The 15,240-nt window shown below is 38.5% G+C and overlaps 1 protein-coding gene across 1 annotated transcript in view; it reads left to right on the top strand.

Moving 5' to 3' along the window:
* The window catches only part of ADGRV1 (adhesion G protein-coupled receptor V1), a 263,198-nt gene extending 252,538 nt beyond the window's left edge, over window positions 1-10,660 (top strand). Inside the window, exons 91-93 of the mRNA XM_018072867.2 lie at window positions 226-417; window positions 1,933-2,110; window positions 10,201-10,660. Of these exons, the coding sequence (XP_017928356.1) occupies window positions 226-417; window positions 1,933-2,110; window positions 10,201-10,319 (489 nt within the window). The 3' untranslated portion in view covers window positions 10,320-10,660. The remainder of the gene's footprint in view (window positions 1-225; window positions 418-1,932; window positions 2,111-10,200) is intronic.
* Window positions 10,661-15,240: the final 4,580 nt, after the last annotated feature.

Here is a 15,240-nt window from a genome sequence, read left to right as displayed (position 1 = left end):
CTTTGCTTTGCAACTGTGTGGGTTCAACCAAAAAATCATTTTAAAATACTTTGGAGGGGTGTGTGTGCTTATGTGCTTTTTAGCTGGAGGCCTCAGGATATGAACTTACTTTTAACTTTCAGATCTCTGATGGGCAGTCATGATGTCCCTTATTTTCCATAGAAAACTCTGATCTAAGCTCCCTGCATTTTACAGGCCGATGTTCTTTTTCTCCCGCTGTTTCAGGGTCTTTATGTCTTCGTGGTATATTTTATCTTGCACAACCAGCTGTGCTGTCCTGTGAAAGCAAGTTATACTGTAGACATGAATGGGCATACAACTCCAGGATCAGCATTTTTCACACATGGCAGTGGTCTGCCAGCTGCAGGAGGAGAGATCAGCAAGTCCACACAGAACCTCATCAGTGCTATGGAAGAGGTAAGAGTGCTCTATAGTGCTCTGTAGTCATTAACTTGTGTATTGAAAATGTACCTGGAGATTTAAGTGGCAGTTCTGAAGTGTAATATATGGGAATGAAATGCTAATTATTAAAGGTTGGCTTTGGGGAGGGGAACATTTTTTTTTAGTTTATTTTAACAACAAAAATTGTTGTCTTTATCCATGGCAATATTCTTGGAACTTACCATTACCTGATACCCCATCTAAAGAAATTCCCCTTTTCTATTTGAGTCTTTGGTTTGTTATAGAGGCTGATTAAACTGTCAAAAGTAAGTAATGAGAAATCAAAATACCAGGGTAATTCTTTCGGCTTACTGTAGATCTTAGATGAGCTTTAAGTCATTAATTTCTCAAAATTATGATGTCCAAAATTTCTGGAAACTATAATAGAATAAATTTAGAATAAAATGGAGAGGGGAAGGGAGAGATGGGGAGGGGAAGAGAGGAGAGGGAAGGGGAGGGGAGGAGAGGGGAGGAGGGCTAGTTGAAAATTTCCAGCTAAACAGGTTTTCCAGGAAAAATACTTACTTGATGGAATTGAAATATTTCAAGAGAATATATCTGTTCTAGTCATAATTTTTGTGGAAACCAAAATACTTATGTGGCAGCTGTTTTGCCTGTTTTTCTACCTACTTCACTGTAGGTTTGTGTGGATTTTAAAGCTTCTCAGCTGCCTCCTGTCAGACCACTAAATTTACTCAACTTCTCCCTAGTTCAGGGAGCAGGACAGCTTCTCAGTCCTTCACAGCAAGTTTTTGTGTTCCTGAACATCTAAACAGTGGATTAGTATTGAACCAAGAAAATATATTTTGTTTGGCCTAAAATATACTTTTTTAGAGTTCAGCATTTTGGCTTTTCATGATATTTTAAGGAGCAGATAGACTTGCAGAAACACCTCTTTACTCGTTAACTGAAACTCTAATATTTTGTGCAGCTCCACCTTAAACTGAGTGTAGGAGAAGTTGATGTCAAAACTGTAAGACATCACTAGAAGCTTCAAAGACCGGCAAATTACTTTAAAATACTATATTGATAAACATGGGAAGTGGTGGGTTGCCAGCTGTAAATCATGTAATGGAAATGAATGATGATTAGTTGCTATAGAAGGGAGAGGCAGTGCAGAGGCAAAGGCACTGGTAAGAGAGGATTAAGCTGAAACCTTTCAGTACTTTAGTTTCCGTACTTTAAAGTTTTCCATTCTGTGGGTGAGTGTTCAGAAATAGCAATATTTTTATAATTTTTTGCTGTAGCTAGGACAGACATAATAAACACAAGGTTAAATGACTTGTATTTGATTTACATGTATGTAAATATATATACATACATATGTATTATTTATTGAAAAGAAAAAAAGCTTTCTGGTTCACTACAGAAGTGACAGAACAGCTGGTTCCAAAATCTCTTTGTCTTCAGTTCAGCTCTGGTCATAGTTTTCAGTTTCTGTACTATAGTTTTGATGATTACTGCATTTTTGTGTCTTTTTAAACTTTGCAGGTGCCTACAGACTGGGAGAGGGCATCCTTGCAGCCTGCTAGTCAAGCTAGTGCTGCCTTTAAGCAAAGTCCACAAAATGGCAACGTTTTCCACCCTTCTGGAGGATTTAGTACCAGCTCATTGGTTGCTGATGAGGAATCACAAGAGTTTGATGACCTAATATTTGCTTTAAAGACGGGTAAGTGACTTTCCTCCTTGCACCTCAAAGTTCATGTTGTTATGGTGTCACCGTTCCATGAGCTCCAGTTAAGGAGGTCTCAATATAACCTGATTTCCAATGAAAATCTGAAAGATAAGTCAACATGGCACAGAGTCACAGCAGTGATACCAGATGAGATCTGGGAGACACGAGCGAAAGCCCAGCTGCACCAGGCATCAGGTGAAGTACAAATGGACTGGATTGGAAGCAGGAGGTCACATGAATCATGTGAATAATGTTTGGGGATATCATTGAGCCCCACAAGAGACAACAGCAAGGTTCTGGTGACATTATCAGGTTAAGTCATCTGGCACACGTAGTTTCAGGAGCTTGTTCCCTTCAGTGATATCCAGGGAAAGTCAAACCGGATGGAAGACTGAGAATGCTGCTAATAAAGGGATATTTGTATTCAATAAGTTCATAATGCTAAATATCCTAAGCCAACTTGCATTGCAGAAAACTTCTCTAATTGTGCAACCTCCGAGATAAGAAGGACATGGAGTGATTTCAGAGGAGGCCGTGGAGAAGTTCAGACCGCTGGAGCAGCTCTGCTGTGAGGAAACTCTAAGAAAGCTGGGGTTGTCAGATTGGAGAAGAGAAGGCTCTGAGAAGAGCTTAGAGACCCTTCCAATGCCTAAAGGGGCCACAAGAGAGCTGGAGAGGGACTTCTGACAAGAGCATAGGCTGATAGGACAAGGGGGCAATGAAAAAAGGCAGGTTTGTATCGGATTTTAGGAAAAAAATTTTTGCTGTGAAGGTGATAAGGATCTGAAACAGGTTGCCCAGAGAAGGTGTGGCTGCCACATTCCTGGAAGTGTTCAAGGCCAGGCTGGATGAGAATCTGAACATTCTGGTCTAGTGGACGGTGTCCCTGCTCATGGCAGGGGATTGGAAATAAATGGGCTTTAAGATCCCTTCCAACCCAAGCCATCTTCATAGGAAAATCTGTTTTGTACCTATTAATTTTACCTAGACATTTTGCAGACTACATCTACTTTGTTAGCAGTTAGAGGTTTTCTTTGTCAAGACTTTCAAAGCTAGGTGCAGAAGCTTACGGTTGCAAACCTTCTTTTAGGTATGTAAGAAGGTACCTTTTGCTTTTTATCTCCCTCCTGAATGCTTTGAAGGAAACCAGATAATTCATAGGTAGTTAATAAGATACAAAGCCATCCACATCTAATACTCCCACCATCACACAGTGTTTTCTGCTTAAGCAAGTTAGTTGGCATTAGTAAACTGCAGAAGACTGAGACTTAAGTAATAAAAAACAATCTAGGTAACAGCAGTAGTTATAATTCAACACAAATTCAGCACTTCATTATTTCTTCCTAAGTCTTCAAGCTCCATGCTTAGTTAATTTGTTTTCAGTTATTTTAGAGGGAGTGTGTAGAGAGCCAATTTTTTATTATCTTGCCTAAATTTTATTTTTGTATTCTTTATTAATATTTTATTAATTTTATTTCTTATGAGCCTTTTGTATTAATGTGATTTGAAGCAGAGACCTCAGGCCACATTTGGAGGAAAATATTTTTGTTTGCATTACTGATTCAAATAGTGTCTTACAATTTTAACCCAGTGCTTATTCCTGTGACCAAACTGTGTCCCCATTTACAGGAGTAAAAAACCCCATTATTTCTAAATCAAATCAGTTGTCCCATCTGGTTCCAGCCCCACACACAACATTTGAACAACATGAACTGAAGAAGTAGTGTGGAGCTTAGAGCAGCTTTGACCAGCAAAGCAGATGTTTTATCAGCCATTGTCTTACACATAAGCTGTAGCTCAACACATACTTAATAATAAATAAAATAAAAAAATAAATAAATAAATAAAAGAGGTTTTCTGTGACTAAAAATCTGTTCTATTATTTTTATCCTGTTATCCAGTCCAGTTCAGTGCATGGCCAACGAGAGGGAGGCAGGGAACCACATGGAAACAATAAAAAGAGAGATGAGGTGGTGGAAAAGGTTTTTTTAAAAATCTGTTTGGCAATACAGGCTTATACTGCCAAAGTATTCGCTGAGCTGTTGTCTGACAGGAGTTTTATGATAATGGTTAAGCTAGCAGGCACTGAAACAAGGTCATCTCATGATCTCTCAGCAGCACATTTCTTCCTCTCTTGCTTTGTTGCTTGTGCTCACATGAAACCACATCTGCTCAGGTTCAGTTTCTCCTCTTCCTCCTCTCCCCTCCTTCTATATGCCTTGCCACTCCACATCAGGTTGGTGCCCTTGAGCACCACTCTTAGCTCCAAGGAAGTGGTGGTCGTTGGCAATTGGAAGACAAGCACCTCTTCTCAAAGTGGGCTAAAGTGTATGGGCAGCTGAGATACCTTGTGCTGCGCTGCTCTCGCCTGTCATTGCTGTGTGAGGCGCTTCTCAACCCTTTTTAGACCAGACTTCATTTCAGTAGACTGAGAATTCCTCATTTTGAGGAGGATTTCTAGAAGAGCAGAGAGAAGGTGCTTTGCCCCACATTAGCTAGTTTTATTACTTCTAAACTGTGGGATGGTACTTTTGGGTATAGAGGAAGATTAGAAATGCTTGATCCACTATTGTTTGAGCTTTACCTTTGATAAGCTGAAACAGAAACCTCCATTTCTGTTCCCAAAAACTGTCAGTCTATAACCAAACTTAGCCATAGCTGTGCTCAAATATTAGCTCCCACTCTGAAGGTTAACTGAGGATCAGCAGTGATTAGCAGAGGAACATGTAAAAATGTCTTTATGCCACTTTGTGCTTCATCTGTCATTTCACTCATAGTCCTTTTGATGTAGTTTTGAGCTCTCTGAAGGTGACTTTACTTAAGCTGTCTGTAGCCACAAGGTTTAACCTTGCAGCCAGGATCAGTGGCAAAGAGGGTATAATAACAGCAAAGCTAAAATTTCATTCCTGCCCTCCTGCCTCTGCAGCTGGCCTCTCAGCTGCAGAAATGAAGACAGGTTAAAAAAAAATCAACCAAACCCCCACAGCAAAACTTTGTTCTTTGACTCTCCAGTGTTTAGTAATTTGCAGTGTGCAGTGCAGCTCCACAAATAGTTGTGCTGGCACACTCGCCCTTGCTGCTAAAGGAATGTGTCGTAGAACTGTGCACTTAGCCCTTGGTTCCACAATCATTAACACTGGGCCTAATTACAGATTAACCTAAAATATGGACTGGGTCAGAGGGACACACACAACTGCAGTTCTAGTAAATCAGGTGGACAGCAGTGTACCGTTTCTTTGCCAGCCTTTATGCCAGCTTTATGCAAGCATCACATGGTGGTAGGATTTTTTTGTTTGGTGTAAGAAATACAAAAACTGGGCTTCTTGTATCATAGAGCCACTGTATCTGAATATCTTATTGATTAATTCCTCCTTTACATCAGATATATTCATGTCCATGCAGAAATAAATACATTGTTAGGATTCACTCTGCTCACTGCATCACCTCATTTATTTTATTTTGTGAATCTTCTGGAAGGCCAGCCAGCTCCAAGGCAGCTTATGTGAAAGAAATTATGGAACAGTTATGGTAGGAAAAATGATTTAGGGACATGTCCTTTTCACTGATATGTGCTAAAAACTTTTTTTAAAATTTGTATGAATTTCTGTTAATTTATTTATTTTATTATATTTAATTTATGGTTTTTATATTGATTCAAACAGCTGAGAAAGTTATTTATTAATTAGTTTTTGTTAATTTAACTAATTAACTTCAGAAGTGCTGCTATTTTGGACTAGATCTCACTTTCCCTCTGATTTCTTGTGCAAGGTTTATGTTGATAGGCATTTTATTAAGACCACTGCCTTCCAGATTGTGACAGAGTTGTATGTTACTGTCATTGAGGATAAAGCCCAATATATACCAGAATTCCCAATATATACAAGAATTGCCTCTTGTTAGGGCTGGGGAGTTATAAAAGGAGCCAACAAGAATAAAAGTAGATGGAATCTGTCCCAAAGCAGCAAGCTACCCATCAGCATTGCTCTAAAGCATAAATACCGTAAATGCGTAATAGCTTTACTGATTTCTGAGCTTTCAGCTATATTCACATATCCTACAAATACTCCTGTCCTCCCCCCTTCTGTGATGCACAAAACCGAAACAATTAATTGCTTTGGGTGAGATGTGAAATCAAACACAGCAAAAGCCTTTGAGAGAGGCCCAAACCCCTCCAGTGGTGATGGGACACCCACCATGGTACTTTCCAAATATATATTGAGCAGTATCAATGGAGGATTTTGCTACCTTCATATCTTAATGTGTTTTTACTCTTAATATAGGCAAATGTGACAAATACTACATAAATATTTCAATATTTCTCTAATACTATGTAAATATTCTAATAGTTCTTTAATATGGAGAAGATCTACTGAGTAAGTTAAAAAGCTTATGTAAATGTGGTTCATCATGGCTGGGCTTCGTGAACAAAGATTTGGGAAGGGCTCTACCCACATTTGTTACAAGCACGCTGGTGGCTAAAAAGGCCAATACGAGATAGACAAGTCTGGTTGCAAAAGGCACAGCAGAAAGACTCCTTAGGTGGAATATTCTGGAAGATACAATTCTTTCTGTGTTGAAAAAAAAACATAATTACTACAATAACAATGCACTATAAAACGATTTATAGTTTTCAATCTAATACAGCTAGGGTTCCAAAGTGGGCATTTTATAAGCCTTGGTGGCACCATTGTAGGTGCCTGGTTTAAGAATCAAGTATCTCAGGTGGCCATCATAAACAAGAGAAAACATTTGAAATTTCAATTCTGAAAGGTATTCAGAATGCCTGTATTCAGTGCAGCATCCTGGAGATTGTCTATCACAGGGCAGATAGATTGTAGATGGTAGCAAAGTGCCGGATTCGTGCCCTGCCTAATCAGCCATAATTTTTGTTTTGAAGGGTTCACTTAACAGAAAAAAAAAAAATGGAAGGAAGGGTAACCAGTTTGCCTATTCATTCAGCTTCTCGTCTGTGGTTGTCACACATATGCTGCCTGATGGCTATTGAATGTGACTGTATAATACACAGGAAGCATTTTTTAGTTCAATCTGAACTTTATTTATAGTTCTCTGGATGTGACTGTTGGTGTCATTTCTGTGAAGTCAAAACCTGAAAGAAGAATTAAAGTTTGTTTGTGTAGCTTATTCATATACATCTCAACATATAATATAAATCATGACTAATTCAGAAAGCAAGATGGAAGTGCTTGAGAGATAAAAAGTCTCCCCAGAGATGAGTACAAAACCAAACTCAGTATCCCTTAAAATGTTTTAGTGAAAGGCTGAGCTATCTCTGAGCAAGCAGATGACAACAGTCAGATATGTAGGGATGCACTGATTGTACCTTCACCAGCAGATGTCAGTGGAGAGGCCTCTCTGGGTTTGAAGCCTAGGCCTTGACTTTTCAGCTAGTCCTTCCATACTAAGAGAAAGGAAGGCAGGCTTCATTTTCCTGTCTGTTTTTCTTGAAATAATCCCTTCACAAATCAGGGGAAAGTAATACTCTCTGCTACATACCTACCCCACGACTCTACAGGAGTACATGATTTTTTGGATCTGATTGAATTTAAATTCTGCTCCAATCTGAGAACAGGATGTACCAATGAACTCTGTGAAACTCAGCAGAACAAGGCCCTTGTAAACCCAAAGTACCCTTCTTCAGTCTGTGGCTTACCAAGTTCCTGGTAATCTCTGTAACAAAAAAGATCTTCCCTTACTTTGCACAGAACACACACAAAGCTTGCACATATATGACATCTAAGAATATACATAGTGTAATACTGTTAGATCCGTATCTGATCTCTCTACAGTGACCAGCAAAAGATTCTTTAACAAACCCCATACTGAATAATTGCAGTATAGCCACTGGTAAGACAAATATTTTTCAAACTCCAACGGCCAGTGTTCACCTCAACATCATTAGAATGATCATATTTATGATTTTAAATGTTTTAAATAATGTTTTTTTTCAGTTTTTGAAATTTTTACCCTCTTCAGCCTGACTAAAAGTCTTGAATGAATTTCAATGTTAATGATACTACATAGGAAGTATTTTGTTGTTTCTTCACTAAAAATATTTTATTTACTTGTTTTTTAATTTGCTTTTAACTTTTTCTTCCATCCTTCCATGGTAAATACAATAGTCTGATTTATCTTCTTTATTACATTCATATTTCCTTTCTAAAACAAATAATTTTAGACAAGATAAGGAAAAAACCAAATAATTTGTTTAAGCAATTGCTGTTTTTCCCAGGACTTTCAAGCAGCTTTTGGTTATTATGGTCTGGTTCAATGAAAAGATTAAATGTGCATACAGATTTAAATCAATAATACAGCTTCATCATCTTCAATACACTTACGAACCATTATTTTAATGACTCAGAGCCTAATCTTGACTTTGTTATTGTATGTTGATGGATTTTTACTCCTGTCATACTCTGACAGTGGCTGGTGGTTTCTCAAGAGCTTGGGTCATGCAGACCAAAGACCAGGACCCACCAATGTCAATGACTGCATGCTCCCTCCATGACCCAAACACCAAAGCCAGATGTAAGAAGGTTCATGGTGCAGCATACTCAGTTTTCACCTGGATCATAGGGCACCAACCCAAGTTTAGCCCCTACCAGGACCTTGTCCAGACCTCTACAGGAAAACCTGCCTAGTCCTGCAGGTTTTTCTGCCCTGGTTCTCTGGACCAAGCTCCATATTCAAGATTGCAACCTGACTTCCCACAACAAAGCAGCATCCTACTGCTGCCCCCTTTACAGTACTTCTTTACTACCTGTGGGGTGGTAGGAGGAAATGCGCTATGGGAAAACCTTGTAAAAGCAGAACAACAGAGAACTTAAAAAGATGAAGAGACTCCAACAAAGTAAATGACCCTTATCTTGTTTTTTGTTGAACAAACCAAAACCTGTAATTTCAGCTGAGGCAGAAATAAGAATTGCACTGTACACCTGGTAGAAACTCTTGAAAATATTTTTCAATATGAAGTGCAAATCACTTCCTCTCACAGCATACCTTGTTCAGGGCTGTTTTGAGCCCAATGTCATTCTTTTGCATGTAGTTACAGATCTGCTTCTGCCCAAAACAAATAACTTCCCTCATAAGTGACATTGCTGTAAGTCTATGCCTGAAATTAATCTGTCTTGAAATCGTCATGCCTCATACTACTGATGTGCAGTTCTCACCAATTTTAAAGCCTAGACACCCTAAGCCCTAACAAGACTCATGCATTGTCTTGTTATAATTTGCTCTATAGCTCAAAGACAAGAGCTGAAAAAGCACTGAAGTTTATAGTTCCAACAGCTATTCTGTGAAGAAATGGTCTGAAAAAAGATTACGCATTTCATAAAAACTAGTGCAGGATTATGTAATCAATTCAAACCTCCCCCACAAAAAAACAAAAACAAAAACAAAAAACAGCTGAAACCAAGCTAAAGCAAATAGGAAGCAACAAGCTAGCAGAACTCCTGTGACAAAAGGATGGAGAAGGTGGCCTCATGTGGTGTCTTCCAGTCATGTTTTGGAAGTTTCTGTGGACCAAAGTCTAGTATTCTTACAGTAGAAGGAAAACATAATGCACCAGTTCGTGCCACATGTGGGTTTAAAGAATATTTGGTCAGTGTCTTTTCTCATGTTGAAATTACAGTCCTATTAAAACAGCTGGAATTACAGTTTAACAGGGAAATTGTATCATTAAAAATCAATTCTTCATGAAGAAGTCCTTGGAAATACCAGACTCTAATAGCCAGACCATGAACTCAGCCTAAGACAGACTTTGATTTATACCCTTCTGATTTCAAGGCAACCTCTGAATAGCTATTGTACCATTTACTGGGACAAATAAAATGACTGACAGCGGAATTATGAAAAAGCGTATCTGGATGGTACAAAACCATATCAGATAATGTTATAATCCATGGATTCAGAAGGGTAGACTAGTAAGAGGAAACTTGCCACATGATTGTGGGGTAGGGAAGCATTTCAATCATCAGAAGAAAGCAGAGTGGGATATGGTATCCCCATTTCTGTGTTGGGATGTCATTCTCACTGATTCTTATTTTTGTTGTTTTTCTCTATTGCAGGTGCAGGTCTCAGCGTCAGTGATAACGAATCTTGTCATGGCAGCCAGGATGGAGGAAGCATGGCTAACTCTCAGATCGTAGAGCTTAGGAGAATACCCATAGCAGACACTCATCTCTAACTCCACAGCTTGCTTGGGTTTTTTTGTTGTTGGTTTTTTTTTTTGTAATTCAAGCTTCAATATTTTTATATTTGTACTTCCTTTTGCACTAAAACGCTATATGAAACTGTAGTAGAATGCTGTGATCTTTACTGAACGTTTAACAAGGAATGTTTGCTTGAGGTTTTCTATATCAGGAAACAAACTAAATTTCTTAGAGTGGCTGAGCATCAGTAGATACCATGGGGATTTGCCTAGAATTGTATCTTGTAGGTAGATGATACATTTTGCAAATTGTAGCTTTTTTTTAATTAACTGTATGTGTAACACTGGTTAATAAAATCAATAAAGTCCGTTTGATACAAACCAGTCTGTTATTTCTGCTCGCTGCTTATGAAGATGGAAGGTGATGTAAACACCCTCTTGGACAGGAAAGCTTTCTAGTTGCGCAGTTGTTCTAAGTTTCCTAAGATGTACTCTTCTCACTGTTTTTTGAGTACCCAAATCTGTGAACTTTACACATTCTAATAAAGACACAAGTCCTGAGCCAGAAAGCTTGAAATTTAAATTGTGACATGATAAATATGAGATGATCAGAAACATACAGAGGAAAGGAGAGATGAAGGAGTGTGTCAGCAGCTGTGTGCTGTTGACTGTTTGACCTTGCTGGTTTCATAATAGTAAGCTCTCTCACTCTTCTCACAGTTAGAAATAAGGTGGTGTAGGATCCCAAAATCAAATACCTGCAGAAAGGAGTCTGAGCAGTGTCAGCAAAAGGCCTTGGGCTACAAAAGCTAGGGAAAAAAACCTCAGCTTGAGGACCAGACAAGATATCACCGGTTTGGAATGTCCTGCCCAGACCCAGAGAGACTGTACTCTGATTTTATCAAGCCTCTGCATAAAATCCATTGTTGTTTTCCCCCTCCCTGTGTATCCTGTGTATTCTGTAAACATTGGATACCTGTCCCCCATGTAAATCCCCAAAAATGTAATCCTAAAATAAGTGGGTTTTCCCCATGATGTAAGTGCTAAACCCAAAAGGTGTAACTTGGGTTTTTCTCCTACCTCATCCTTGTAAAACCCTGTTTGTAATAGCTCGGCCGCCCCTATGAATATGTAGACCCTAGACCCTTAAAATATCCGCTTGTAAGTCCAATAAAGGATTCCCGATTCTACCTCCAACTGGGATCTTGTTAGCTTTGTTGTCTCCCACAAGGGGAAATTCCAAAGAGTTGAATTTTCTGTTAATCTCCATGTGTGCCACACAGATATCCCTGTTTGGATTAAAGGGTTCAAGTATTGCATTACAAACAGAGTTAGATCAGTAATCTGTGATCATAAATGAGGAAGAAGAGTTCCTCCCTTGGAATAAAAAAATAGCAGAGGAAAAGTTTCATAACTGAGTGGGGAGGCAGGCTGATCTTGTAGGAATCATTAACTCTGCCTGTGCACAGACACTCTGGAAGAAAAACACATTAAATCAGGAGGCCAAGGGAATTTTCCTCTGAACATTTCTAAGTGTAGTATAGATACACAGGAAATGAGAATGCAAGCCTTTCATACCTTCCTCAGACACTTGTCTAAAGGCTTCATAGTGGGCAAGCTCTGAGCAACAATCTCTCCCTTTAAAAGAAAACTTTTCTTACAGAAATCTTTCCATGACTTTTGATAGTGACATTCAAATTTTACTATATCTAATTAATTGTTGAGATAACAAAACAAAACAAAATAATCTTACTTCTGTGTCCCAGTTCTGTGATAGCTGATAGGACTGAACAGCTTGTAGTCATCACCCATACCCAAGGCAGACATCATCTTTAAGGTCCCATGCTGCAAAAACCTTCACAGACATAGGAAACTATTTCTAGTCAGCAAAGCCCTTAAACAAGTGCTTTTTAAATACACATTTGAATTGGGAGATCAGAGTATGTTTGAGTATAAATAGTACATGATCTGCTGCATTGAGTATTAAATTTTCTGACTCCTGGGAATTTTGATCATGGTAGGGAGTGAACAAGGCCAAATCTTTGTGGTAAACGCCAAACTTAATGTGAGGTTGAAGGTGGGTGAGATGGGGCAGTAAATAAACCTTTCTTCACCGAGGACAAAGTACAGAAGCACAGGGCAGTCAGTGAGACCCTGTGCAGAACGGGCAGCCGTCAAAAGTTTGTACAGTGCATCAGAATGTATATATAGATATATAAAGTGGGCAACTTCATCCAAGAGTGAGCTATCTAAGCAAATGTTATATTTCACTTTTCTGCCTGTATCTACATCTGATGAAAAGGGACTTTTTGAGCTCTTGAGTGAACTTCAGTAAGTCAGTCTGGAGTTAAAGTTAGTTTTGGATATTTTGCAATGTGGTACTTCTTTTGTTTTCTACACAGGAAACCTGGCTCATTCTTCCTGAATAAACTGAGATGAGCCTTGTTAGTGCTGATCCTTCTCATCTACCCACTAAAACCCTGCTGTGAAGCCTGGCGCATCAGAATGATTGCAACACTTGGTTGTGAGCAAGTCTGGGCTGTAACAGATGTTTCATTACTTGCAGTACATGCTACTACATGCTATGAGAAACCTTATAAAAGAGGATGATTGTTTGATTTTGACTCATCACCATAAATGTTAATACTTTATGTCACTTCAACGTGTTGCACAACTGGCCTGGTTAGGGATTTACTGTAAATGCATCAGCATTTTTCAGAGCAGATCTGTAGAATGACGTCTGCTGCCAGTGTTTGCTGAATTTTAAATCTTGAGGTGGTGCTCACATGGTTTAAGGTCACGAGATGAATTTTTTACTGTTCTAGAGCCAATCCTTTTTTAAGAGAAATTGTTTTCTCTGTAGGCAATTCAGTTGTTTAATAGCATGAGTCTCTCTCAGCTCCTTTTTTTCTGTTCTTTCAACAGGCAAGGACTGAGACAGGAGGGGGGGAGTAGGGCAGCTGTGTGCTCTGACTCAGGTGTGCCCCATAGCCACACCTGGGCAGGAGGAGTACCTTTACACTTGGCGTGACCAAACCCAACCAGATTGAATGCCTCCTGTGGCTCCTTCATCTCAGGCATTATTTAAAATTTGATTGAGAGTATAAACATTTCTTTGTTTCTATGAGGCAAAATAATCCTCAGCTAGATAGCTTTGAAACCAAGCATTACCACACAGCCTGCCATGCTGACTGACTCATACAAGCCTTTGCTTTGCTCCTGTGTACCGAAGAACACCAGGACACTTGCTGTCTTTTTTTTTCTCTTCAAAAGAAGACATATTTTCTCCACAAGAAGCCATTTTCCATGCTTTGAAGGGTAGAAGGAGCTGCAGTTAATCTTTAATATATTAAAGATTAATATTCAATGTAATATTAAATAATAATATTCAGTACTTAATATAATGCATCTATAACAGTTTAATTATTTAATAATATAATAACATATGCTCTATGCTATATTATATATTTAGGGCTCTAATTTATTATATTTCTTATATATTATACTGTTTAATGTAATTTAATATTATATATTTACTTAATATACAAAATTTTGCAGTTCACTCTGTGAAGGAAATCCCTTTTCCATGCAAGCTTCACCTAAAGCTACTTAGATCAGGTGGATTAATGAACTTGTTTCAGGAGTTTGTCACTGCTCACACGCCAATATAATTCACATTTTTTGAAAGGTGTCTGAATGTATTTCATATTTAAGTGCATAAGTGATGAAAAATGCTAAGTTCAACAGACATCTTTTAGGTGATGTTTTAGAGAAAGCCACAGATTTCACTTTTCTTGCTATATAACCAAAATAAGTCAGTCCACATCAGTGACTTAAACCAAACTATTGAGATAATTAATTTCTTTAGAACCCACTTGAAGGGTACAATATATCCATGTTCTGTCTCTACCATGCAAATGCTTAGGTCTCCAATATTCTTCATCCAAAGTCATCATCCTCCCGAGGACTCCACAGTGCAAACTTCGATCTGCAAAGGATTACATTGTGTTCAGAGCTTTGCAGCAATAAGGTGCCTATGCGCCCAACATAGCATTATGTTAAATTGACTGATCACATCATGATCATAGTTTGACTAGAAAATTGCTTAAGTTCAGGCACATCCTGCCTTCAGATACATTTCACTATAGCTTAGTTTATACACTGGATGTTGCGATACTACTGTAGATTCTGTTTCACCAGCACTAGTGTAAACCACTAAGGAATCAGAATGCGAGTCCAGTTTTCTGTCAGCAGAATTTGCTCCTGTGTTACTTCTACTGACAGTAGCGTGTGAAAATAGCACATGCAAGCTTGGGCTCATCTGCTCAATATGTTATTCTGTTACAACCAAAAAGAATTTCCACTTCTCATTTCAAGGCTCAAAATCATCTTCTCCACAATAAATGCATTGAAATAATGACAGTGTAATACTCTGGTATGCAATAAATAAATGGAAATAATTGCAATTTAATACTCAAGCATTAGCGAACTAAATACCTGGGACTAATGATATGCTGAAACTAAGAAGATAGTTTGTGTAAGCTAGCCTAAAAGATAAGCCGAAAACCCTAAGAATGATTTTAGTTGGTTGGCTGTGTTTTAACCAAGTCAAAGTTGCGTTCATGCAGTGACAGCATTTTTACAAATAGACAGGATTTGGAGAAAAATATAAATACCTGTGTCTCATAACATTGGCTAATTCAGAAAAAGTTCAGAAAAGGGTTTTTACTGGTGCTGTGAGGTTTCTCCCCAACTCAGCAAGCAGACTGTCAAGATGGTGTGGTCATGCCTGTGCTGTGGTACCCGGATCGGTGCGCACAGTGATTTTATCCTGAGAACCTCTAACTTCCAAAAGCTGTCATTGTCAGCATAGCTTTACTCTTTATGCACAAGTACATGTCATCGTGTATACACAGAAAATAATTATGGGATACAAATATATATATATAATAAGAAT

This window comes from Manacus vitellinus, unplaced genomic scaffold (genome assembly GCF_001715985.3).
Source record: "Manacus vitellinus isolate BGI_N305 unplaced genomic scaffold, ASM171598v3 scaffold_23_pilon, whole genome shotgun sequence".
Taxonomy (NCBI): domain Eukaryota; kingdom Metazoa; phylum Chordata; class Aves; order Passeriformes; family Pipridae; genus Manacus; species Manacus vitellinus.
The sequence above is the reverse complement of the archived record's forward strand: the minus strand, read 5'-3'. Positions and strand labels throughout refer to the sequence as shown.